Source organism: Pan paniscus, chromosome 21 (genome assembly GCF_029289425.2).
Source record: "Pan paniscus chromosome 21, NHGRI_mPanPan1-v2.0_pri, whole genome shotgun sequence".
NCBI classification, from domain to species: Eukaryota; Metazoa; Chordata; class Mammalia; order Primates; family Hominidae; genus Pan; species Pan paniscus.
Genome location: NC_073270.2, coordinates 39,441,310 through 39,467,835, shown reverse-complemented (window position 1 = coordinate 39,467,835; position 26,526 = coordinate 39,441,310). Strand labels below are relative to the sequence as shown.

The 26,526-nt window shown below is 47.3% G+C and overlaps 1 protein-coding gene and 1 pseudogene across 3 annotated transcripts in view; one reads left to right on the top strand and one right to left on the bottom strand.

Moving 5' to 3' along the window:
* Window positions 1-26,526, bottom strand: part of ZNF341 (zinc finger protein 341) — a 65,023-nt gene that overhangs the window by 15,632 nt on the left and 22,865 nt on the right. For 2 of the 3 annotated variants that reach the window (XM_034947598.2, XM_057300921.1), the window contains 6 exons: window positions 23,698-23,949; window positions 19,756-19,951; window positions 18,293-18,383; window positions 15,048-15,241; window positions 10,061-10,251; window positions 6,814-7,022 (listed from right to left, as the gene is read on the bottom strand). In XM_034947598.2, the coding sequence (XP_034803489.1) occupies window positions 6,814-7,022; window positions 10,061-10,251; window positions 15,048-15,241; window positions 18,293-18,383; window positions 19,756-19,951; window positions 23,698-23,949 (1,133 nt within the window). The remainder of the gene's footprint in view (window positions 1-6,813; window positions 7,023-10,060; window positions 10,252-15,047; window positions 15,242-18,292; window positions 18,384-19,755; window positions 19,952-23,697; window positions 23,950-26,526) is intronic. The other variant, XM_034947599.2, reaches the window with a different exon arrangement.
* On the top strand, window positions 24,452-24,975 carry LOC134729668 (large ribosomal subunit protein eL31-like; annotated as a pseudogene).

Genomic DNA, 26,526 nt, shown 5'->3' with positions numbered 1-26,526 from the left:
TCAAACTTCTGGGCTCAAGCAATCTGTCTACCTCAGCCTCCCAAAGTGCTGGGATTACAGGCATGAGCCACCGCACAGAGCCCAACTTCCTGATTTTGGTAACTATAGTATATTGCGCTTATGGAAGAGGTTATCCTTGTTTTTAGGAAATACAGGCCAGGTGAGATGGCTTATGCCTGTAATCCCAGCACTTTGGGAAGGCCAGGCAGGAGGATCACTTGAGGCCAGGAGTTCAAGACCAGCCTGGGCAACACAGTAAGACCCTGTCTCTACAAACAAACAAACAAATTTACCTAGGAGTGATGGCGCCTGCCTGTAGTCCTAGCTACTGGGGAGGCTAAGGCAAGGCGACCACACCTGTGAATAGCTGATGCACTCTAGACTGGACAACACAGTGAGACTCTGTCTCTAAAAAAATAAAAATTGGCCAGGTGTGTGGCTCACGCCTATAATCCCAGACCTTTGGGAGAACAAGGCAGGTGGACCGCTTGAGCCCAGGAGTTCCAGACCAGTCTGGTCAACATGGTGAAATTCCATCTTTATAAAAAATAAAAAATTAGCTGGGCCTGGTGGCACACACCTGTGGTCCCAGCTACTCGGGAGGCTGAGCTGGAGGATTGCTTGAGCCCCGGAGGCGAAGGCTGCAGTGAGCTGTGATCACGCCACTGTGCTCTAGCCTGGGTGACAGAGTGAGACCCTGTCTCAAAAAAAAAAAAAGGCCAGGTGCAGTGGCTCATGCCTGTAATCCCAGCACTTTGGGAGGCCAAGGCAGGAGGATCACGTGAGCCCAGGAATTTGAGACAAGCCTGAGCAATATGGCGAAACCCTGTTTCTACAAAAAATTTTAAAAAAAAAATCAGATGGGCATGGTGGTGCATGCTTGTAGTCCCAGCTACCCAGGAGGCTGAGGTGGGAGAATCACCTGAGACTGGGGAGGTCAAGGGTCAAGGCTGCAGTGAGCCATGATCATGCCACTGCTTTCCAGCCTTGGTGACGGAGTGAGACCCTGTCTCTAAACAAAAAATTAATTAATTAATTATATTAAAATTAAAATACATACATAAGTTAAATTCATGAAACAAAGGAAAGCTTTAAAACACATATATTGAAGGCCAGACATGGTGGCTTATGCCTGTAATCTTAGTACTTTGGGAGGCTGAGGAGGGTGGATTGCTTGAGCCTTGGAGTTCTAGGCCAGCCTGGGCAATATAGCAAGACCCTGTCTCTACAAAAAATACCAAAATTAGCTGGCAGTGGTGGCACACACCTGTAGTCCCAGCTACTCAGGAGGCTGAGGGGGATGGATTGTTTGAGCCAGGGAAGTCAAGGCTACAGCAAGCCTTGATTGTGCCACTGTACTCCAGCCTGGGTGACTGAGCAAGATCCTGTCTCAAAAATCAATCAATCAATAATAAAATTATGACAAAATAAGAGGTTTACAAAGAACACTTTTCAAACATGATTGCCCGTGATATGGGGAAGTGGGTCACAGTGGATGGAGAATTCCTGTTCACTCTATGTCCTGTGATAGTTTTACAATATTGCACTGTATACATATAGTTTTTGAAGTAGATAATTAATCTTTAAAAAAAAAAAAAAGGCCGGGCACAGTGGCTCACACCTGTAATCCTAGCACTTTGGGAGGCCGAGGTGGGTAGATCACGAGGTCAGGGATCGAGACCATCCTGGCTAACATGGTGAAACCCCGTCTCTACTAAAAATACAAAAAATTAGCGGGGCATGGTGGCAGGTGCCTTGTAGTCGCAGCTACTAGAAAGGCTGAGGCAGGAGAATCACTTGAACCTGGGAGGCGAAGGTTGTAGTGAGCTGAGATCCTGCCATTGCACTCCAGCCTGGGTGACAGAGCAAGACTCCATCTCAAAAAAAAAAAAAAAACAAAACCCTTTGAACTCTGACCTGCAAAATCACTTCTAGGAACTTAGAAAAGAGCAAAGATGTACTTCCGAAGTTGTTCCCTGTATAATTGTTATACTGATGACTAACTGAAAATAACCTCACTAACCAACAATGGGAGATGACAGAAGTAAATCACAGTACACCATGCACAATGGAATACTAAGTAGCTGTTTAAAGAATGAGGCAGGTCTATTGTTGCTGAAATGCAAAGATGTCCATATTACTGATGTTTTTGTTTTTCCCCGAGACAGGGTCTCACGAGTGCAGTGGCATGATCACGGCTCACTGCAGCCTTGAACTCCTGGACTCAAGCAATCCAGCTCAGCCTCCCAAGTAACTGGGACTACAGGCACATGCCACCATGCCTGGCTAATTTTTGTATTTTTTGTACAGGCAAGGTTTCACCATGTTGCTCAGGCTGGTTTTGAACTCCTGGCCTCAAGTGATCTGCCTGCCTCGGCCTCCCACAGTGCTAGGATTACACGCATAAGCCACCATGCCCAGCTATATTACTGTTTTAAGTGAAAAAGTTTTAAGTGATAAAACCACATGTGCAGTGATCCCATTAAATCAGTCTGTTGGACATTGCGCTACAGGAAGACAGTGTGATGAATTTTCACCAAATTCAGTGACTGTATTTGGCATCACCTGACTCAAATATAGTCTGTGATATTTATATCTGTATCCATATCTGTAAACATATTTATTACACATATATACCAAAGGATATCCACCAAGAGGTTAATAGTGCAGTGGCGATCTCTGGGTGACAGTTTTGGTTTTTTGTTTTTGTGTGGGTTTTTACAAAATTGTTTTCTCTGCATTGAACATTGACTTTTGCAATTAGGGGGAAAAAAATCAATAAATCTTATTTTTCTCTTTTTTCTTTTTTGAGACGGAGTCTCTCTCTCTGTCACCCAGGCTGGATGGAGTGCAGTGGCACAATCTTGGCTCACTGCAACCTCCACCTCCCGAGTTCAAGCGATTCTCCTGCCTCAGGCTCCGGAGTGGCTGGGACTACAGGAGTGTGCCACCACACCCAGCTAATTTTTTTTTTTTTTTTTTTTTTTTTTTTTTTACTAGAGACAGGGTTTCACTGTGTTGGCCAGGCTGGTCTCAAACTCCTGACCTCAAGTGATCTGCCCTCCTCGGACTCCCAAAGTGCTGGGATTACAAGAGTGAGCCACTGCACCCAGCCAAATCTTATTTTTTAAAAGGAAATATTAAACATACAGTAAAGATATAGTGGCATGACTAAAAGTCATTTGAGAGGCTTGGGGAAAGTACACATAGGCAGGCCAAGGCAATGTGGCTGACAGGGAACAGAAACCAGAATGACAGGGCTTGGACCTCTAAAGATATGATGAAGCCACCACAGCCACTCAAATGTCACTATGAGACAGAATCAACTCTCATGGTGTATAAGTCACTGCTTTTTGAGGTTTCTACTGCATGCAGCCAAACTTCTACTTAAATAACACAAATAATAATAATTGTAGCAATAACATTTATTGAGTACCTACTATGTTCCAGGTACCATGTCTAAGAGCCTCAGCCTTGTCTTACTTGATCCTTATAAATAATCCAGTAGGGCAGGCACTACTGTGATCCCCATTTCACAGAGGAGAAAACCGAGGCTCAGAGTGGCTGAATACCTTGCCCAAGGTCATCCACTGGATTTGCAGTCAAGACAGGATTTAAGCACAGGCCAATGGCTCCAGAACCCTTATCACTACCCATGACACCATTCCACCTTCAGGCCATCCAAATGGGGGCCTGGCTCATTGGGCCTTACTTTTGGGACAGGACAACAGCTCCAATGTCTACAAAGGGCCACTGGCACTATGACCCTGCAAGGGGACTGCACAGGGTCATCAGCATCGGGCTCAACCTTCAACCTGCAAACTCCAAGACCAGGGCTATGAGGCTTCCAAGATCTCATACTAGGGTTCGAATCTAAACTCTGCTGATGTTGTTACTCTGGTGGGCAGGTCACTTCTCTTTGAACCTCAGTGTCTTCATCTTCAAAATGGGGAGAATATCACCTACCTCCCAGGACTGCAGGGATTCATGTCACTAAAGGCAAAGCTTGGCACAGAGCAGGTGCTTCCTTCCCTTTACTTGGCATCTCACTCCAGTCACACAGCCACAGGAACTCACAGATAATCCACAAATCAGAAGGGCAAGAGCCAAAGAAAATTTATCAAGTGCAAACAGGAATGAGTCATCACTGCCAGAAATCTCTGCCCCTTGGCTGGCCAAAGCTTTGCCCAGCTTCCCTGCCTCTCTTGCCCCATTTCCCAGAGTCTTGGGGGCAAGTTACCCTACACCCCATTTCTTGAGTTCTAGCTCCTCTGCCAACTTCTCAGAGCTCTTGTGATTTCTACGTGGCCCTTCATGCCTTGGCCCCACTTTTTCCCATAGGCCCCATCTAAACATCTCCCTCCCGCTTCCACTCTACATAACAGTCATTCTATTAATACATCACTTGCTGTTGTATTTTAAACTTGCGGTTCCTCCTGTCTAGGAACACACTCCATCCATTGTCTACCTGGCAAACTCCTATTCATCCTTCAAAACTCAGTTCAGATGTCACTGCTCTTGGGACAGCTTCTCTAGCCTGCCTCCCCTGTGGTATCTCTATACCTTATAAACATATATGATAGCATTTTATCAAGTGATAGAGTGCATTTGTTTACACACCAGTCACCCTGAGCAGCCCATGCATTTTAAGCTCAAGGTATTTACTTATCTCTGAACCCCAGAAGCTTCACCCAGGAGTTACAGGGGCCTCATTAACAGAAACACCAAATCTCTGCAGGTACAAGTTTGTACAGAGAAGCAAAAACCACTGTAATGGGAAAATATTTGCTAATGAACTGGAAGGAGGCCCCACACAAACACCACTCCTGGCCTTTTGCTACTATCTACCCCCATGGGTTTTGTGAGGCAGGTGCTCCCAGATGATGCAGGCAAATGCACAGCAAAATGACTGCAGATGGGGGATTTCATGACATCATCAAAGTGATGTTGCACAACTGCAAATAACACCATCAACAAAGGAAGACCTGGCAAAACAGACCAGAAAACAACTGAGGCAGAGAAACTCAACAAGGATGATCAGAGGTCAATAGGTCCAAAGAGAATGATGTGAAGATCTTTTTTTTTTTTTTTTTTTTTAAGACAAGCGTCTCTGTCACTCAGGCTGAGTGCAGTGGCACGATGATGGCTCACAGCAGCCTTAACCTCCTGGGCTCAAGCAATCCTCCCATCTCAGCCTCCTGAGTAGCTGGGACTACAGGTGCATGCCAACACACCTGGCTAATTTTTCTATTTTTGTTGAGACAAGGTCTTGCTATGTTGCCCAGACTGGTTTCAAACTCCTGGGCTCAAGCCATCCTCCCACCTCAGCCTCCCCAAATGCTAGGATTACAGGCATGAGCCACTGCACCCTGCTTTAACATGAAGATCTAAGGATAAAAAGCATGTTGCAAAACTGAGGAAACCTTTCATCATTTCTGCCAAAGGGACCCTCTTCATGACCACAATGGAAGACTGAAGTGATATAAATGATTATCAGAATAAATTACCCCAATAAAATCCATACCTGATCCATCCCTTGTTCATTCTAAGAATCATCATATAGGCTGGGCACAGTGGCTCACGCCTGTAATCCTAGCATTTTGGGAGGCTAAGGTGGGAGGATCACTTGAGTCCAGGAATTCAAGACCAGCCTGAGCAACATGGCGAAACCCCGTCTCTACAAAAAATACAAAAATTAGCTGGGCGTGGGGCACATGCCTGTTAGTCCCAGCTACTCAGGTGGCTGAGGTGGGAGGATCACCTGAGCCCGGGGAGGCTGCAGTGAGCTGTGATGGTGCCACTGGACTCCAACCTGGGCAACAGAGCAAAACCCCATCTCAAAGAAAAAAATAAAATAAAAATAGGAATCAGCATATAGCTTCAACTTTAACCTAGATCTTATAGATTATAAAACAAATGAATATTATTTTTATAATCTTTGCTTTTAAACATGTTACCGTTCATTTTATTGTATTTTATTTTTTTTGAGACAGAGTGTTGCTCTGTCGCCCAGGCTGGAGTGCAGTGACACGATCTCAGCTCACTGCAAGCTCCGCCTCCCGGGTTCACGCCATTCTCCTGCCTCAGCCTCCCAAGTAGCTGGGACTACAGGCACCCACCACCACGCCCGGCTAATTTTTTCTGTATTTTTAGTAGAGACGGGGTTTCACCGTGTTAGCCAGGATGGTCTCCATCTCCTGACCTCATCATCTGCCCGCCTCAGCCTCCCAAAGTGCTGGGATTACAGGTGTGAGCCACCACGCCCGGCCAACTGTTCATTTTAAAATGTATTTTATTTTGTAGAGATGGGGTCTCATTATGTTGCCAGGCTGGTCTCAAACTCCTGGCCTCCTTCTGCCTTGGCCTCCCAAAGTACTGGGGTCACAGATGTGGGCCGCCACACCCTGCCCATTCTTTTTTAATTGTTAAGAACCGGTGTACCGCTTTGACTGTAAGCTAAATTTTGTAGATTATGAGACAAAATAATACTGTCATAATTGTTTAGTTTGGAATAAAATGCTCAAACCTTTTCCCACTATGAACAAGGAAATATAGGTTCCTCTTTTTAAGGATTTTTTTTTGAGAAAAATGTGTCAAGACATAAGAATGATATAAGGAGAGCCAGCATCCTTTCTTCCACCAGTGCCAAAGCCCAGAACCCACTCTGCCAGGCTGGACCCCAGCCAGGAGCCTCGGTTTCTCCTTTCAAATATCTCACTGGTCCTAAGCAGTCAGAACCACCAAGGCCACAGGCCCTGGGCTCCCTGCCCACCCACCTGTCCACCCAGGGAGAGGGAAGCAGGAGGCACTTACTTGTAGACGGCATTGTCCTTCTTGGGGCTGTGCTGTGGCAGGAGGCTGTGGGAGTACTGGTGCACGCCCAGGTCGTACAGCGAGGGGAAGTCCTTGCCGCAGAGGTGGCAGCGGTAGCTCAGCTCCTCCTGGTGGCTCTTGATGTGCTCCAGAAATGTGTCGAGCTTTGGGAACGTCTGGGCACAGCTTTTGACCACACACTTGTACACCTTGAGGGAAGATGCTGGGCAGGTGACAGGAGGCAGGAGAGCTTCCTCCACTGCAGCCCCTGGCCTGTGGCATTGGCCTTGGACACTGATGGTAAATGATCTGACCACTGCTCCCTCTGCCCCCCTGCTGCTACTGGATCCCAGGGTTTTTATTCATTCATTCATTCATTTTTGAGACTGAGTCGCACTCTATCGCCCAGGCTGGAGTGCAGTGGTACAATCTCGGCTCACTGCAACCTCCACTTCACAGGTTCAAGCGATTCTCCTGCCTCAGCCTCCCCAGTAGCTGGGATTACAGGCGCGCACCACCATGCCCGGCTAATTTTTGTATTTTTAGTAGAGACGGGGTTTCACCACATTGGCCAGGCTGGTCTCGAACTCCTGACCTCAAGTGATCCACCCGCCTTGGGCTCCCAAAGTGATGGGATTACAGGCATGAGCCACTGTGCCCAGCCCCTTGTTTTAACTTGATTAGAGGGTTCCCTCCTCTCAGCCAGTCATGATGGCCCTATTACCCTTCCCTCAGGCTCTGTGTGACATAGGTATATTTAGAAAAATTATTCAAGACCTGGAAATACAGTGAAAAGATGATAGTGTATACCCTTTCAATGTCATACTGGAATACCGGCTCTCAAACTGGAGCAGGCCTCAGAATTACAGGTTGCTGAGGGCTATGCCCCCACCACCCCTCCCACTGCCCCCCCCCACCACCACCCCTTCACCCCCTCCCCGGCCCTGAGAAATCTGACTTAGTGGGTCTGAATATGTGCATCACTAACGAGAAATCCTCAGGGGATGCTGGTGCTGCTGGCCTGGGACTTTGAGAACTGCTGTCTAAGGAGCCTGCCTATAGCCGGCCCAAGTCATCGCACTCTCTACAGGATGTGGCTACTTCTGACTACTTTCCATTGACTAGGACTCTACAGTTAAATGTTAATTTGTTAATTTGTAAAAAACTAATCCAACGTAATTGATTTTTGTCAGAGAAGATAACCCCAAAGGTCACAGGTTTTGTTGTCTTGCAGGATATTAACCAGATTTGTATGTAATTTGACAATCTGACTTCAGTATCTCTTTTTTTCATTGACAGTTATTAGGCATAGCTATCCATGGCCTCTGTTGAACAGGCTTTGTCTTCCTTTGGGTTTCCTCACTAATGAGTTAAGTAAAATTCTGACTCACTTTCAGGCCTCATTTGTATGAGAAGTATGTTTTTAACATCTCGAAAATCATACTTTGATAAATAGTACGTAAGTCCTGGTTGCCTACACAATATCATGCACTCCTTCTACCTAACAAAGTGAACCCTGATTTGCTCAGAATAGCAACATACCTAGTTAAAACACTTGATCCAGGCCGGGCGTGGTGGCTCATGCCTGTAATCCTAACATGCTGGGAGGCCAAGGCAGGCAGATCAATTGAGCCCAGGAGTTCGAGACCAGCCTGGCCAACATGGTGAAACCCCATCTCTACTAAAAGCACAAAAATTAGCCAAGTGTAGTGGTGCATGCACGTAATCCCAGCTACTCAAGAGGCTGAGGCAGGAGAATCCCTTGAACCCAGGAGGCGGCGGTTACAGTGAGCTGAGATGAAGCCACTGCACTCCAGCCTGGTGACAGAGTGAGACCCTGTCTAAAAAAAAAACAAAAACACGGGCTGGGCGCGGTGGCTCACACCTGTAATCCCAACACTCTGGGAGGCCGAGGTGGGTGGATCACTTGAGGTAAGGAATTCGGGACCAGCCTGGCCAACATGGTGAAACACCGTCTCTACTAAAAATACAAAAATTAGCTGGGTGTGGTGGGGGGCACCTGTAATCCCAGCTACTCGGGAGGCTGAGGCAGGAAAATCCCTTGAACGTGGGAGGTGGAGGTTGCAGTAAGCCGAGATCGTGCCATTGCACTCCAGCCTGGGCGACAGAGTGAGACTGCCTCGGGGGGAGAAAAAAAACACTTGATCCTGGTTCCCTTGCATCTAGTGTCAACCATGTGACTCCTTTCTAGCCAACGATATACAGTCAGTAGTCTTTGAGGACTGCATCACTTCCAGAACACAAAGGCAAAAGCTTCCCATGAGAAATTCCCTCTGCTTTCTGTTTATCTTGACTGGAATACACATTTGATATATGGAGACATAGCAGCCATCCTGCAACCTTGAGGATGAAGCCCATAAGCTAAGAATGGCAGATCAGACAGCTAGAAGCCTGAGTCTATGGTGACATATCTGACCTGCTCTATATAAGCCCAACACTGCCTACTTAGGGATTTCTTCTTTGAATTTCTTTAATGTGAGAGAAATAAAACCCTATGAAGCCAGTTTTCTATCATTTGTAGCATAATAATGCATTGTCAAATGATAGAGCACATGTACTGGGTTTCACCAAAAAGAGATCTACAAAGTGCTTCTAGGAAAAGCTTTCTTGCTCCTATAAAAGATAAAGAAGAGATAACCCCTTTTGGCTCACGGATAACAGTGGTTCTGGATTGGTGCCTAGAAAGAGTGACCACCAGCCAGACGCAGTGGCTCATGCCTATAATCCTAGCACTTTGGGAGGCCAAGTGGGTGGATCACTTGAGGTCAGGAGTTCGAGACCAGCCTGGCCAACATGGAGGTGGAGGTTGCAGTGAGCTGAGATCGCACCACTGCACTCCAGCCTGGGCGGAAGAGTAAAACCGTCTCAAAAAAAAAAAAAAAAGAAGTGATCACCATCCCAGGACAGGAGTACAAGGTGAGCCATCAGGAGAGGTCAAGGCCACACCCTGAGATGACAGAGACCAGAGCTGGAAAGACACAGAGTCCTTACGCTGGGTGGAGTCAGCTGTCTCAGGTCTGGAGGTGAGTCAAAGTTTTCTGTGATTTGCCCCAAGGGTAACCTTACTTCATCAATCCCCTGCTCGGAATCTAACCCGGGGGGAATAGAGCCGTGGAAGGTCTGACTCACTGGTTCCTACCCCTTTCTAGGCAGCATTCAAGACCCTAGCACCAGTGAAAGGTCTCGACTGGTGTGGTGTGGGCCCCTGCTGCCACCATCCACCTACCTGCTCATTCTTATGCTGGGTCATGTGAGACTTGAGCTGGAAGTAGGTGCTGAATTTGCTGGGGCAGAATTGGCACAGGTAGGAGCTGTCGATGAGGACCACCTGCTTGGGCTCCGGCTTGTCCCCCTCTTCCTCACCAGCTGTGGACAAGGCCTGGGGCTGTGGCGCACCCGGCAGGGGCTGGCCCAACCCTATGGAGAAAGCCAGGGAAGTCAGGACAAGGAGCCGGCCCATTCAGGAAGGACGCACAGAACCCCTACTCCGTGCTCCTCTGTGTTCACCCGGCACCTGCTACTCCCTTTGGGTCAGACTCTGTGCTTAAGGTGCTGCACTCACACTCAGCTGCTGTGCACTGGTACGGCCATTCCCAGGCTCAAATACAGAAATGCTTTCTTTCTGAGTGAGAAATAGCTGCTGCCTCGAGCCTCCCCTCTCTGGCCTTCCCCTCAGACACTGTAGACCTCTCCATGGTTGTTAAAAATTCTAAACACCATCCTAGTTGTACTCCTAATGCCTCCCCAGTCCCCTCTTCTAATTGTAATCATCTGGCCGGGTGTGATGGCTCACACCTGTAATCCCAGAACCTTGGGAGGTCAAGGCGGACGGATCACTTGAGGTCAGAAGTTCGAGATCAGCCTTCCCAACATGGTGAAAGCCCATCTCTACTAACAATACAAAAATTAGCCAGGCGTGGTGGAGGGTGCCTGTAATCCCAGCTACACAGGAGGCTGAGGCAGGAGAATCACTGGAACCTGGGAGGCGGAGGCTGCAGTGAGCAGAGATTGTGCCCCTGCACTCCAGCCTTGGTGACAGAGTGAGATTCTGTCTCAAAAAATAATAATAATAATTGTAATCATCACCAGGTGCGGTGGCTCACACCTGTAATCCCAGCACTTTGGGAGGCCAAGGCGGGCAGATCACCTGAGTTCAGGAGTTCGAGACCAGCCTGGCCAACATGGTGAAACCCCGTCTCTACCAAAAATACAAAAAAATTATCTGGGCATGGTGACGCACACCTGTAATCCCAGCTACTTGGGAGGCTGAGGCAGGAGAATTGCTTGAACCCGGAAGGTGGAGGTTGTTGCAGTGAGCCAATATTGTGCCATTGCACTCCAGCCTGGGCAACAAGAGTGAGACTCCATTTCAAACAAACAAACAAAAAAAAGTGTAATCATCTGTTTCATCATCCTTCCCTCACTACACTGTTCCTCACTTTCCTTGACATCAGGGGCCTCTGGCCTCATCCCTGCAGGCCCAGTGGCCTGGCACATAGTAGGCCTCTATAAATGTTTGCTAAATGGTTAAACCTTTGGTGCTAGGCACTAAAGGAGTTTCAAAAAAAATGGAAGAAATTATTTATTCTTTAGGGCCGTGTGATGGCTCATTCCTATAATCCCAGCACTTTAGGAGGCCGAGGAAGGAGGATCCCTTGAACCCAGGAGTTCAAGACCAGCCTCAGCAACATAATGAGACGCCATCTCTACAAAAAATAAACAAAATTAGCTGGGCATGGTTGCATGTGTCGGTGGTCCCACCTACCCAGGAAGCTGAGGTGGGAGGATCACTTGAGACCGGGAGGTTGAGGCTGCAGGGAGCCACCATCATGCCATTGCACTCCAGCCTGGGTGACAAAGCAAGATCTTGTCTCAAAAGAAAATTTTTTTTAAAGAAAAAAAAAAGGAGTTCACAAGAACTCAGAAGGCACACAGTAGGGCTAGTTCCAACAGGAAGCCTGAAGGAAGGTCAGATAAAAGTGGCCACACATTGCTTTCCCAGCAAAACACTCCCTTCATTACCTAGCACGTGCCTGGCATTGCTCACCCTTTGGTCTACATGGGAATGGCTTAGACTCTGGCCTTACACCATCCAATAAAGTGGTCCTGAGCCACACGTGGCTACTGAGAACTTGAAATGTGGCGCCAGGCATGATGGCTCACACCTATAATTCCAGTACTTTGGGAGGCTGAGGTGAGAGGATCACTTGAGCTCAGGAGTTTGAGACCAGCCTGGGCAACAAAGCAAGACCCTGTCTCTACAAAAACAATTTTTAACAATTAGCCAGGCGCAGTGGTGCACCCCCATCCCAGCTACTTGGGAGGCTGAGGAGGGAGGATCGCTTGAGTCCGGGAGTTCGAGGCTACAATGAGTTATGATTGCACCACTGCACTCCAGTCTGGGGTGACAGAATGAGACCCTAACTAAAAAACAAAACAAAACAAAACAAAAAACAGAAAGAAATGTGTCCAGTCCATATCCAGATGTGCTATAAGTGTATATACCTGCTGGATTTCAAAAATTTAGTAAAAAAAGAATATAAAGTATATTCAATCTTTATATTATATGTTAAAATAATAATGTTAATATATCGGGTTAAATACCAGGAGGTGGAGGTTGCATTGAGCCAAGATCGCACCACTGCACTCCAGCCTGGGCGACAGAGCAAGACTCCATCTCAAAAAAAAAAAAAAAAAAAAAAAATGTATATATATATATACATACACACATACACACACACACATATATATATACATATATATATACACACATATATATACACACATACACATATACGGTTAAATAAAATATATAATTAAAATTAATTTGATCTTTTTAAAAATTGCTTTTAATGTAGCTACTAGAAAATTTTATTTCATTTATTTATTTAAGATTATTTTTGCCATTAAAGACAGAACTTTTTGTTTAAATAGAGATGGGGGCCAGGCGCAGTGGCTCACGCCTGTAATCCCAGCACTTTGGGAGGCCGAGGTGGGTGGATCACGAGGTCAGGAGATGGAGACCATCCTGGCTAACACAGTGAAACACCGTTCTCTACTAAAAATACAAAAAAAATTAGCCGGGCATGGTGGCGGGCGCCTGTAGTCCCAGCTACTCGGGAGGCCGAGGCAGGAAAATGGCGTGAACCCAGGAGGTGGAGCTTGCAGTGAGCTGAGATCGCGCCACTGCACTCCAGCCTGGGCAACAGAGTGAGACTCCGTTTCAGAAAAAAAAAAAAAAAAAAGAGAGAGAGATGAGTTTTACCATATTGCCCAGGCTGATCTTGAACTCCTGAGCTCAAAAGATCCTCTCACCTCAGCCTCCCAAAGTGCTGGGATTACAGGCGTGAGCCACCATGCCCGGCTGAACATTTTAAATTACATATGTTGTTCATACTATATTTCTGTTGGGCAGCGCTGCTCTAAACCTAGTAAGTTCTCAGTCCTCATGCAAGAAAGAAACTAAATCAATATCAGGGATAGGAGCATTAGCTCAGGGACAAATGATGAGAATCCCACATGTATAAAGAGCTTTGGAGACCAACTAACCTTGGAGGTCAAATAGCTTTCAACTTCTGATCAACTACAGTGACTGCCTGGAGCAACATATAGAAAACAGATTCTGAGCAGGGATGGTGAGGGAAGGCAAGGGTTGAAAAACTACGTGTTAGCCAGGCATGGTGGCTCACGTCCGTAATCTCAGCACTTTGGGAGGCCAAGGTGGGTGGATTACTTGAGGTCAGGAGTTTGAGACCAGCCTGGCCAACATGGTGAAGGCTTGTCTCTACTAAAAATACGAAAATTAGCCAGGTGTGGTAAAGGGCACCTGTATTCCCAGCTACTCGGGAGGCTAAGGCAGGAGGATCACTTGAGCTTGGAAGGCAGCGGTTGCAGTGAGCTGATAGCACTACTGCACTCCAGCTTGGGTGGCAGAGTGAGACTCTGTCTCAAAAAAAGAAAAACTACCTGTTGGTACAATGTCTAGTATTTGGGTGATGGGTACACTAGAAGCCCAGCCACCACCATTATGCATCTAATACCCATGTAACAAACAAGCACATGTACCCCCTAAATCTAAAATTTTTAAAATGAATGTAACTTAAACATAGAAAAGGTAATGCAGTGTGCTATGATTTTACAATGGCAACAATGTCACTAGATGATAAAAAATTTCCAGCTCCGTTATAATCTTATGGGACCACTGTCACATATGCCATCTGTTACTCATGGAAACATCCTTACATAGCATGTGACTGTATTACTATGGTGGCTGTCAAATAGTTATTTTCTAATTTAATCATTATTTCTACTTTTATCAGTTCACATTTTACTATAAGAAAGGGCTTTCTTTAAATGTGGCACATATATACCATAGAATACTATGCAGCCATAAAGAATAATGAGTTCATGTCCTTTGCAGGGACATGGACGAAGCTGGAAACCATCATTCTCAGCAAGCTAACACAGGAACAGAAAACCAAACACCATATGTTCTCACTCATAGGTGGGAGTTGAACGATGAGAACACATGGACACAGGGAGGGGAACATCACATACCAGGGCCTGTCGGGGGGCTGGGGACAAGGGGAGAGAGAGCATTAGGACAAATACCTAATGCATGCAGGGCCTAAAACCTAGATGATGGGTTGACACGTGCGGCAAACCACCATGGCACACGTATACCTATGTAACAAACCTGCACGTTCTGCACATGTATCCCAGAACTTAAAGTAAAAATAAAAAAAAAAAAGAAAGGGCTTTCTTTTATCCCCTATTTATTTATTCATTCATTTATTTTAACAGTAGGGGATCATAAATTTTTATTTTATAGTAGTCTCCCCTTACTTGCAGTTTTGCTTTCCATGATTTCAATTACCCAAAGTCAATCATGGTCTGAAAATATTAAATGGAAAATTCCAGAAATAACTCATAAGTTAAAAAAAAAAAAAGATTCTGAGGTGAGATCCAGGCTCAGCAAAAAATGGGTAGGTGATTGAATAGTGATGTCTGCCATGGGTACAGTATTAGAGTAATGCCACACATGTTGTATGTTTGTCATCCTTCCTTTCATCTTATGCCACATTTTATAGATAAAGGTAGATTGAAGCCCAGAGAGGTCATGGGGTTTGCCCAAGGTCACACAGCTAGCAATAAAACCTGTGAAGTGGCAGAAGAGAGGTGTGGGAAGCATGGCGTTCCCTACTTCCACCCACCTGTGCTTTCCTCGTCCTCCTGCCTGCTGGGGTTCAGGGCCATGACCTGTACGGTCACAGAGTTTCGAGACACGGTGCCACCACTGTGTCCTGGAGGCCACACCTTGTGGGTCTGCATGTGTTTCTTAACATTAGACTTCTGGGCAAAGGCACGGCCACATGCAATGCACTGGAAGGGCTTCTCACCGGTGTGGCTGTGGAAGACAAGCTTGTCAGTGCCCTCCTGCAGGAACGGGGACGAGGCCTCAGCCCAGGAGCTCACAGCCACAAGGAAGGCCCAGAAAGAACATCCAGATGCCACTTGCCACATTCTGACACCACGGCGACGAGCCCCTTCGCTGAGGCAGGCAGACCAGAGATGGAAAGACCCTGGGTTCCGGGTCATGTTACTGAGCTGCTCATCAACAAACCCTGGAGCCGCCCTCCTCTGACCATCTCATACTGTGACAGAACATTTCCTAATTGTTCAAGCCCATTTAAATGAGGACTTCTGGCCTGGCACAGTAGTTCACGCCAGTAATCCCAGCACTTTGGGAGGCCAAGGCAGGTGGATCACTTGAGGTCAGGAGTTCGAGACCAGCCTGGCCAACATGGTGAAACTCTGTCTGTACTAAAGATACAAAAATTAACTGGGTGTGGTGGTGTGCATCTATAATCCCAGCTACTCAGGAGGCTGAGGCAGGAGAATTGCTTGAACCCAGGAGGCGGAGGTTGCAGTAAGCCAAGATTGCGCCACTGCACTCCAGCCTGGGTGACAGAGTGAGACTCCATCTCATAAATAAATAAATAAATAGGGACTTCTGTCATTTGAAGCAAAAAACATTCAAGTTGTCACAGCACAGCACTTGTACCACAGTTTAACATTTTTCTTCAAATCAACTCACTTTTTTAAAACTTAAAATAATTTTGTGGCTCACGTATGTAATTCTAGCACTTTGGGAATCTGAGGCGGAAGGATCACTTAAGCCCATCAGTTGGAGGTTACAATGAGCTATGATCATGCCACTGCACTCCAGCCTGGATGACAGAGTGAGACCTTGTCTCTAAAAATAAAATAAATGAAAATAAAATAATCTTAAAAAGAGCTTCTTTTTGTTATTCTATGTGGAAAACCACTTATCATAAAGTAAACAAAAAAAAAAATGCAAGATCTAGAGCTATACTGTCCCATAAGGTAGACATAAGCCATATGGGGCTATTTAAATTTAAATTCAAGCCCAGCATGGTGGCTCACACCTGTAATCCCAGCACTTTGGAAAGCTGAGACGGAAGAATCGCTTGAGCTCAGGAGTTCAAGACCAGCCTGGGCAACATGATGAAACCCTGTTTCTACAAAAAATACAAAAATTAGGTAGGTGTGGTGGAGCGAGCCTGTGGTCTCAGCTACTTAGGAGGCTGAGGTAGAAGGATTGCTTGAGCCTGGGAGGTTGAGGCTGCAGTGAGCTGAGATTGCACCACTGCATTCCAGCCTGGGCAACAGAGCAAGACCCTGTCTCAAAAAACAAAAAAAAATTAAATTCATTAAAATAAAATAAAATACAAAATTCAGTTTCTCAGACTCACTAGCCACATTCCAAGTGCTCAACAGCCATGTATAGTCAGTAGCTACCATATTGGACAGCGCCAGTTTGAGCATTTCTTTTTTGTTGTTTTTTGAGACAGAGTCTCACTCTGTCACCCAGGCTGGAGTGCACTGGCACGATCTCAGCTCACTGCAACCTCTGCCTCCTGGGTTCAAGGGATTCTCCTGTCTCAGCCTCCAGAGTAGCTGGGACTACAAGCACCCGCCACCATGCCCAACTAATTTTTGTATTTTTAGTAGAGACGGGGTTTCACCATGTTGGCCAGGCTGGTCTTGAACCCCTGACCTCAAGTGATCTACCCACCTCAGCCTCCCAAAGTGCTAGGATTACAGGCGTGAGCCACCACGCCCAACCCAATTTGAGCATTTCTATCGCTACAGAAAGTTCTATTGGACAGCGACAGCACTTGTGTAGACCAGTTCTCAACTGAGGCCAGTTTTGCCCTCCAGGGAACATTTGGCATTTTTGATTGTCACAGCTGTAGCTGCAGTACTACTAGCATCTAATACTTAGAGGCCAGGGATGCTCCTAAACATTCCACGATGTGCAGGTCAGCACCCTACAGGAAGGAATGATGTGATCCAAGATCCAAAACATCAGTAGTGGCAAGGCTGAAAAACCCTGGTCTAGATAGAAGCTGTTGCCAGCCATGGCTGGAATGTGAGGTTTGTTCTCTCTCTCTCTGTCTCTCTCTCTCTCCGTCTCTCTCTCCTTTTGTTATAAGAGACGAGCATGTATACCAAAGGTGCTAAAGACCAATTATACCAAATTGAGGTTTTCTCTATGACTTCCTAAGGACTGAAATTGCAAAGGGAATAATTTTCCCACTACATTTTTCAGAACTTTTCAACCCCATAGTCATGAACCACCAAAAATCATCTCATCGGCCAGGCACGGTGGCTCACACCTGTAATTCCAGTACTTTGGGAGGCCGAGGCGGGTGGATCACCTGAGGTTGGGAGTTCGAGACCAGCCTGACCAACATGGAGAAACCCCATCTCTACCAAAAATACAAAATTAGCCAGGCGTGGTGGCGCATGCCTGTAATCCAAGCTACTCGGGAGGCTGAGGCAGTGGAATCACATGAACCCAGGAGTCAGAGGTTGCAGTGAGCCGAGATTGCACCATTGCACTCCAGCCTGGGCAACAAGAGTGAAACTCAGTCTCATAAAAAATCATCTCATGTACCAGTGCATCTCACTGTGTGAGAAATGAACAAGCCCAGCCTCCCCTTCCACAGATGGAAAAACCAAGGCCCAGAAGGGATCCCTGCATGGTTAGTCTGGAGTGAGCAGAGAGCTCACAGAGTCCTATTTGCAGAGTATGGCAGCCCTGGTAGGCCAGCCTGTTCTGCAGAGGGGAGGCCTAAGACAGCACTAACACATCCGTGAAACCCCTCTGGGTTCAGTGCTTTTCTTCCCCTACACGGCCCATCCCTGACCTTCCCAGTCTCTATGCGCAGGTCCCACAGCTTTCACAGGTCCCTCCCACAGCCTCTGAGATAGAAGAGGGAAAACCACCCGACCTGCACTACAGCCTGAACACGCAAGTGCAGCCTGGGTCACCCCACAGGCTAGGGGCTGAGAAGGGAGTCTCGCTTCCAGCACAGATGGTCCCAGCCACACCCGCCCAGGAGCCACCTGCCTCACCACGCATGTGTACCTTCGGATGTGCTGCTGCAGGTCAAAGTTTTTGGTGAATGACTTGTCACAGTATGAGCACTTGAGTTTCTGAGCCTTTGGCTTCCCTGCAGCTGAAAGACAAGTGGAAGGAGGGGACAATGAGGCTGGGGGTGCAGCTCAGGGCACCAAGGGCAGCCTCTGACTACTGTATCTGAGCCAGACAATCCATACCCCAGGGAAGTCTATGCCCATACACAGGCCAGGGAGGAGACATGGGAGAGCTTCACAGGGCCTGGAGAGGAAAGCCCAGGACATGCTCCAGCTGGGAAAGCAAGATGAATCCTTCAAAGGCTCCCCTCTGCCCTACAATCAAATCCACGCTCTTTGCCATGGCCCACAGCACTCTGTATCCCCTTACTCCTGACAACCTCATCATTCTCTCCATCCAGCTGCAGTGGACTCCTAGCTAACCTTGCTAACCTTAAAAGACTTCAAGCATGTTCCTGCCTCCGGGCCTTTGCACCTGCTGTTCCCCCTTGCCTGGAATGCTTGTCCCACAGATACCCACAAGGCTGCTTCCTTCTCCTCCCCACATGAAAAGTAGAATCATTTTCCAGCCTCTCCCTAGTTATTCTCAATCATAAGACCCATTAACCTCCTTCCTGGAGCAACCCAGAAATATTTATTTATTTATTCCCTGTCTGTCTCTTCCATTAAACTGAAGGCAGAAGGAATCAGAGACCAAGAGACTAGATTCCAGTGCCTGACATGGGGCCTGGCACACAGATGCTCAATACATCATTGTGGAAGGAAGGAAGGGGAGGAGTAGTTGACTGGAAAGCCACTGAAAAATTCTCAATTTCTATCCTCTCCATCTGCTGCCTGCTCTGACACCACTTCCCACCCCATACTTAGCATCTGCATTAGGATGGCAGATACTACTGCTTGCCTAATATCCACTCTCTCCTTCTTCACTCCTCACAAATCCCATAATGGGAGTATCAATGTCCCTAGCCAAAATAGACACTTCCCAGCTTCTCTTGCAGCTAGGTATGGCCATGTGACTAAGTTTTCATCAATGAGATATGAGCAAAAATATCAAACAGAACTTCTAGAAGCTGGGAGAAGCCCCTTTTATCCTTCTCTTTCCCTTCTTCTTACTGCCTGGAATATTAAAGTGATGACTGGAGCTCCAGCAGCCATCTTAGACAAAGAGGCACCAGGATAACTGATACCATGTTCTGGAGGTGGTGGAAACAGAAAGACAGAAGAAACGAGGGTGCCTGGTGCCCATGCAGTCACATGATCCCCAGATTGTCTGGCTTCTGGCCTTGACTTACACAGGAGAGAAACAAAATTCTATCATTTTGAAGTCATTGATATTTTGAATTTTCTATTACATGCAACCAAACTTGAACAACCATAAAAGGGAAGACCAGAACCAAGTAGCTTGTGGATTGGCCAATGTTGAGGAAAGATGCCCATGGCAGGCTGGGGGCCCACCTTCCGGGAGTCCCCTGGCACCTTTAGCTCGTCGGGTCTTCAGCGTTGCTGGAGAGTCAAAGGTGGCCACCGTGCCCCCGGTGGCGCTGGTCATGGGGGCGGCGGGGTTTGGTCCTTTGGGTTTGAAGCCCTGTTTGCCAGGGCTGTACACTGTGGGGGTGGGATACACTGGAGGCTCCACACACTGGTTTGGCACCTAGAAGGACAACACAGTCAGGGAAAAAGCCCTGCCAGGGAAGGGGAAGAGCTCCCAGCCAGGGGCACTCTCCCTGCCTCCCTGATTGACCTCAGCCGCTCTCCCCTACATCACCATCACAGCCCCTCCACCTGGCCCGGTCACCCAAGCCACTCCCAAGCTCCCTTAGAACTTCATGAAGCCAGGAGGCCAGAACAGCTATGGAGCCAGGCTGCCTGGGTTCAAATCTTGACTCTTCCACTTAGCACCGAAGTGACCTTAGGCATCTTTTTAATTTCTCTGTCTCAGTTTCCACATCTGTAAAATGGGACTCATCATAGTACCCCTCTCATGCGGTTACTGTGAAGATTAAATGAAGCAACATATAAAGGGCTTAGAACAGTGACTGGCATAGAGTGAGCATGCAATACACATTAGCTGCTATTATTTGCCCTGTCTATTCTTATCAGTGGTACTTTGCTAGCATTAAGAGAACTAGGTGGCTGGGCCTGGTGGCTCACACCTGTAATCCCAGCACTTTGGGAGACCAAGGTGGGCAGATCACCTAAGGTCAGGAGTTTGAGACCAGCCTGGCCAACATGGTGAAACCCCATCTCTACTAAAAATACAAAAATTAAGTCAGGCATGGTGGTGTGTGCCTGTAATCCCAGCTACTCAGGAGGCTAAGGCAGGAGAATCACTTGAGCCTGAGAGGCGGAGGTTGCAGTGGGCCGAGATCGCGCCACTGCACTCCAGCCTGGGCGATGGAGTGAGACTCTGTCTCAAAAAAAAAAAAAAAGAGAGAGAGAACCAGGAAGTCAGAGGGGTCTGTGCTCCCCCAGCTGCTCCACTTCCTGACTGACACTACCCAATGCCAGAGTAGCAGGCTTCTCTTCACTGAGAACTGAAGCCACGAGAAATTACCAAATGAATTCTGAGGCATTCAGATTTTTCTTGCTCTATTGTCCAGGCTGGAATGCAATGATGTGATCTCAGCTCACTGCAGCCTTGACCTCCCAGGCTCAAGCAACCCTCCCGCCTCACCCCACCAAATAGCTGGGATAACAGGCACACACCACCATGCCCAGATAATTTTTGTGTAATTTGTAGAGACAAGATTTCACCATGTTGCCCAAGCTGGACTCAAACTCCTGAGCTTAAGTGATCCACCCACCTCGGGCTCCCAAAGTGCAGGGATTACAGGCGTGAGCCACTGTGCCTGGCCTATTCATCATCCATTGGTCTTCCTGAGGTGTCCTATCCAAAATCTCTGGCCAGGCACGATGGCTCATGCCTGTAATTCCAGCACTTTGGGAGGCCGAGGAAGGAGGATCACTTGAGCACAAGAGTTTGAGACTAGCCTGGGCAACATAGGGAGATCTCATCTCCACAAAACATTAAAAAAATTAGATGGGCATGGTGGTGCATGCCTGTAGTCCCAGTTACTCAGGAGGCTGAGGTGGGAGAATCATCTGAGCCTGGGAGATCGAGACTGTGATGAGCCGTGATCATGCCATTGCACTCCAGCCTGGGTGACAGAGCAAGACTCAGTCTCAAAAAAAAAAAAAAAAAAAAAAAGAATTCAACTCAGCAAAAAGCCCAAAGTTGAAAAAATATTTCAGACAAATACAAATAAATAGAAAGCTACAGTTGGAGTAATAAAATCAGACAAAGCTGAAAAAAAGGTACAAAAAAAATTATAAAATCTGGCCGGGTATGGTGGCTCATGCCTGTAATCCCAGCACTCTGGGAGGCTGAGGTGAGAGGATCACTTGAGGCCAGGAGATGGAGACCAACCTGGGCTAAAGTGAGACCCCTATCTCTAATTTAGAAAAGAAAAAAACATCCCTCTGCAGAAATACCTTGCCTGGTTTCTATTTTCCTGACCAAACCCTGACCAATACAGCACTCAATAAATACTTGTTGGGCCGGGTGTGGTGGCTCATGCCTGTAATCCCAGCACTTTGGGAGGCCAAGGCAGGCAGATCACCTGAGGCCAGGAGTTCGAGACCAGCCTGGCCATCATGGTGAAACCCATTTCTACTAAAAATACAAAAAAAATTAGCTGGGCATGATAGCTCATACCTGTAATACCAGCTACTTGGGAGGCTGAGGCACGAGAATCGCTTGAACCTGAGAGGTGGAGGTTGCAGTGAGCCGAGATCACACCACTGCACTCCAGCCTGGGCGATAGAGTGAGACTCTGTCTCAAATAAATAAATAAATACTTGTCACATGAATAAATTCAGCCATCACTCAAGGCATTACTGAGTAATTAATGTGACTGCCACTGGCATAGGCTCTTATTATCCTCAACAGCTTTTCAGGAGAGTTCCCATTTTAGAGGAGTGCAGACTGAGGTCAGACAGTCCAATGTAAGATATCTACTCTAGGAGTGCTCTGCTAGGTGCTAAGGATGCAAAGTCTAATAAGACTCAGACCCTGCCCTCAAATACCCTCATCTACATGGAAAATCAACAGCAGCAGCTCCTTCTGTGCTGGTCCTCTCTGGGCTGGTCCCCTCTGACTACCACAAGCCACCAGCATTATCTCAGCATCCCACTAACTTAACTTTTTCTCAATGCAATAAATTCCCTAGAGAAGCTTGTTCTATTCTCCCAGGGTAGGGCAAATCCCCTCGCAGCCCCTCAGAACATCACATGAATGCCTCATGGTGGGATCTTCCCACTGGTCTGGGCTCTCTTTACATAAAGAGACTACCTGACAGGGGATGTCTGTGGCTGGATTCTATGGTGAGTCTGAGTTAGTGTGATTTCTAGTGCAGGTGGGTTGTTTCTGTCATAACCATACCCTCTAGCACTGGTGTCTTGGAAGGTTCTATGAACTCAGTGCATTTCAAGTAGACAGCCTATAACTTAGAGCTCATTGGCAGGGAATTAGTATGGTACATTGATTGTATTATGGCACCAATTCTTTGCCCCTCCCTGTACCCATGCCTTTGCAGTGTGACTCTGCAGTTCCTCCCATCAAGAGGTGGCATCTATTTCCCTACCTGCGCTATCTAAGCTGGACTTGTGATCTGCTTTGGCCAATAGAAGTGATTCTGTGTTACTTACAAGCCTAAACCTCAAAAGGCCTTGGGCATTTCTGTCTGCATTTTTGCACCTCCACCATGGCCATGAGAACCTAGCGGAGGATAAGAGTCACGCAGAACAGAGCTGAGTCACGCAGAACAGAGCTGAGTCACGCCACTTGTCCCAGCCCAGGCCATCCTAGAGCAGCTGACAGCCAGCCAACGTTCAGACATATGAGTGAGCCCAGCCAAGATCCGCAGTTGTCTAGCTGACCACTGTAAACACGTGAATAATAAACACTTTTGGTATATGCCACTGATGCCTGATGGATATTTCTTACCCAGCAATAGCTAACTGATACACCTAGCTTATTAAAAACTGTAAGAGACACTCAGGCAGATAATTTTTTTGAATCTTTTTTCTTTTTTTTGCCTGAAAAGGTAGGCATTCTCTGACTGTTCTGAGCATTACCTGCAGGCAGCTTATATTTCTGCTACAACCTGTACTCCATTCCACCTTCTCATGGCTTGCATCTTACATCTGTGGGTGTGATGCTTTGATTAAAGTCCTTCTCCCCTGTGATGTGGTACACCCCATGAAGGCCAGGACCGGGTCTGGTTTTCATGGTATCCCCAGCACAGTGTCTGGCACACAGCTGGTGCTCAGGATGGGTCCGGGTTGGCCATGATGTCCATGACCAGTGTCCTCTTCCACCCTGCCCCCTCTGCTCACCTCCAGGGGTGGGTAGGGCTGCATCCCCAGTGCCTGGATCTCCACCGTTCCACTCCCAGCCAGGGGCGCAGCAGCACTGTACACCTCCACCACACCGTTCCCACCAGGGTTGGGACGCCCAGGGGGGCCCAGGCTCTGGGGTGGAGGTGGTGGAGGCTGAGGTGGTGGCGGTGGGGGCAGTGGTGGAGGAGGTGGAGGAGGAGGTGGAGGCTGGGTGAGGTAGCTGGGCACGGAATGCATGTTCAGGCTGCTCTGAAATCAGAAAAGAAAAAGTGTTATAGCCTCTTGATACCAGTTGTCTTATTTATCGGGAAGGAAGGACATTTGCTTTAGCCAGCCAGGTGGAAAAACAGCTACTTAACAGACAGCTCAGGAGACGGGCTAAGAGAGGTTGGGGAAACAAAGTCATGGGAGAATTCGAAGGAAGCCTCAGCTTGGTGCTGCTATCCCTTTTCCCTATGAAAGTAGGCAAAAATGGCCGGGCGCAGTGGCTCACGCCTGTAATCCCAACACTTTGGGAGCTGAGGCAGGCGGATCACGAGGTCAGGAGATCGAGACAACCTTGGCTAATGGTGAAACCCCGTCTCTACTAAAAATACAAAAAATTAGCCGGGCGTGGTGGCGGGCGCCTGTAGTCCCAGCTACTCGGGAGGCTGAGGCAGGAGAATGGTGTGAACCTGGGAGACGGAGTTGGCAGTGAGTGGAGATTGCACCACCACACTTTAGCCTGGGTGACAGAGCAAGACTCCATCTCAAAAAAAAAAAAAAAAAAAAAGAAAACAGGCAAAAATGACCTCATTCATGCAGAAAAGAGTTAATATAGCAGCCTAATGTTGCTATCTTAAGAAGGGCTTCCCTTTCCATCTTGGACCCAGCAGAATGGCTCCCACAAAGAAGGGTGGCGAGAAGAAAAAGGGTCATTCTGCCATCAACGAGGTGGTGACCTGAGAATACACCATCAACATTCACAAGTGCATCCATGGAGTGGGCTTCAAGAAGCGCACTCCTCAGGCACTCAAAGAGATTCGGAAACTTGCCATGAAGGAGATGGGAACTCCAGATGTGTGCATTGATACCAGCCTCAACAAAGCTGTCTGAGACAAAGGAATAAGGAATGTCCCATACTGCATCCGTGTGCGGTTGTCCAGAAAACGTAATGAGGATGAAGATTCACCAAATAAGCTCTATACTTTGGTTACCTATGTACCTGTTACCACTTTCAAAAATCTACAGACAGTCAATGTGGATGAGAACTAATCGCTGATCATCAAATACCTCAAATAAAGTTATAAAATTTAAAAAAAAAGGGGGGGGCTTGCTTGCAGCACTAGCTCGTGACTGGGATCTGAGAATCTGGTTTGTGGGACATCTTTGTTGATAAGGCTTGTTTTGCCCACCTGGGGCACTGTTCTATTGTACCAGATTACGTAGACTGTTTGGACAAAATATGTGATTCATGGTGAACACTTCCTTCTCTTCTGGGAGTCTGGAATTTTGGTCATGGTGGCTGGTCACCTACATGACCAATCCCTAACAGAAACCCTGGCCTTGGGTTTGGCGCAGTGGCTAACACCTGTAATCTCAACACTTTGGGAGGCTGAGGCGGGTGGAGTCCAGGAGTTCGAGACCAGCCTGGGCAACATGGCAAAACCCCATCTCTACTAAAAATACAAAAACATTAGCCAGGCATAGTGGTGCACACCTGTAGTCCCAGCTACTTGGGAGGCTGAGGTGGGAGAATCACCTGAGCCCAGGGAGGTGGAGGTTGCAGTGAGCCGAAATTGCACCACTGCACTCCAGCCAGGGCAGCTGAAGTGAGACCCTGTCTCAGAAAAACAAACAAACAAACAAACAAACAAACAAAAACCCTGGCTTTGGAGTCTGAAGTGTGTTTCCCTGGGTAGAAACACAGCACACATGTTGCTAGACTTCACTGCTGCAGGAAGAAGTGTGTTTTGTGCAACCTCTCCCCTCCTCCCCAAGACAGAGAACTCTGGATTCCTCCAGATTCCACCTGATGTGTCTTTTTCCCTTGCTGATCTTGCTGTGTGTTCCTTTGCTGTAATAAACCACAGCCATGAGTACAACTACCTCTGAGTCCCGTGAGTCTTTTGAGAGAATCATGAATGCGTGGGTAGTCGTGAAACGCAGCCAGTAACTTCTAGAAATTTATGCTACAAAAAAAATCAAGCAGGTGGGCAAAGATGTCTGTTTATGGATGGTGACTCCAGCCATTTTCATAAAAGCAAAAAACAGCAATGACCTACATGTCTATACATAGAAACTTGGCTAAGCAGAAGATGGCCTATCCATATGGTGGAATCCTTTGCAGTTGTTAAAATGATGGTACTGCTGGGTGCAGTGGCTCACACCTGTAATCCCAGCATTTTGGGAGACAGAGGGAGGAGGATTGCTTGAGCCCAGGAGTTCAAGACCAGCCTGGGTAACATAGCGAGACTCTGTCTCTAAAAAAAAATTTTTTTAGGCCAGGCACGGTGGCTCACGCCTGTAATCCCAGCACTTTGGGAGGCCAAGGTGGGCAGATCACCTGAGGTCAGGAGTTCAAGACCAGCCTGGCCAACATGGCAAAACCTTGTCTCTACTAAAAGTACAAAAATTAGCCAGACATGGTGGCGGGCGCCTGTAATACCAGCTACTCAGGAGGCTGAGACAGGAGAATCGCTTGAACCCAGGATGCGGAGATTGCAGTGAGCCGAGATGGTGCCACTGCACTCCAGCCTAGGTGACAAGAGCGAGACTCCATCTCAAAAAAAAAAAATTTTTTTTTTAAATTAGCCAAGTATGTTGGCACCATGTATGTAGTCCCAG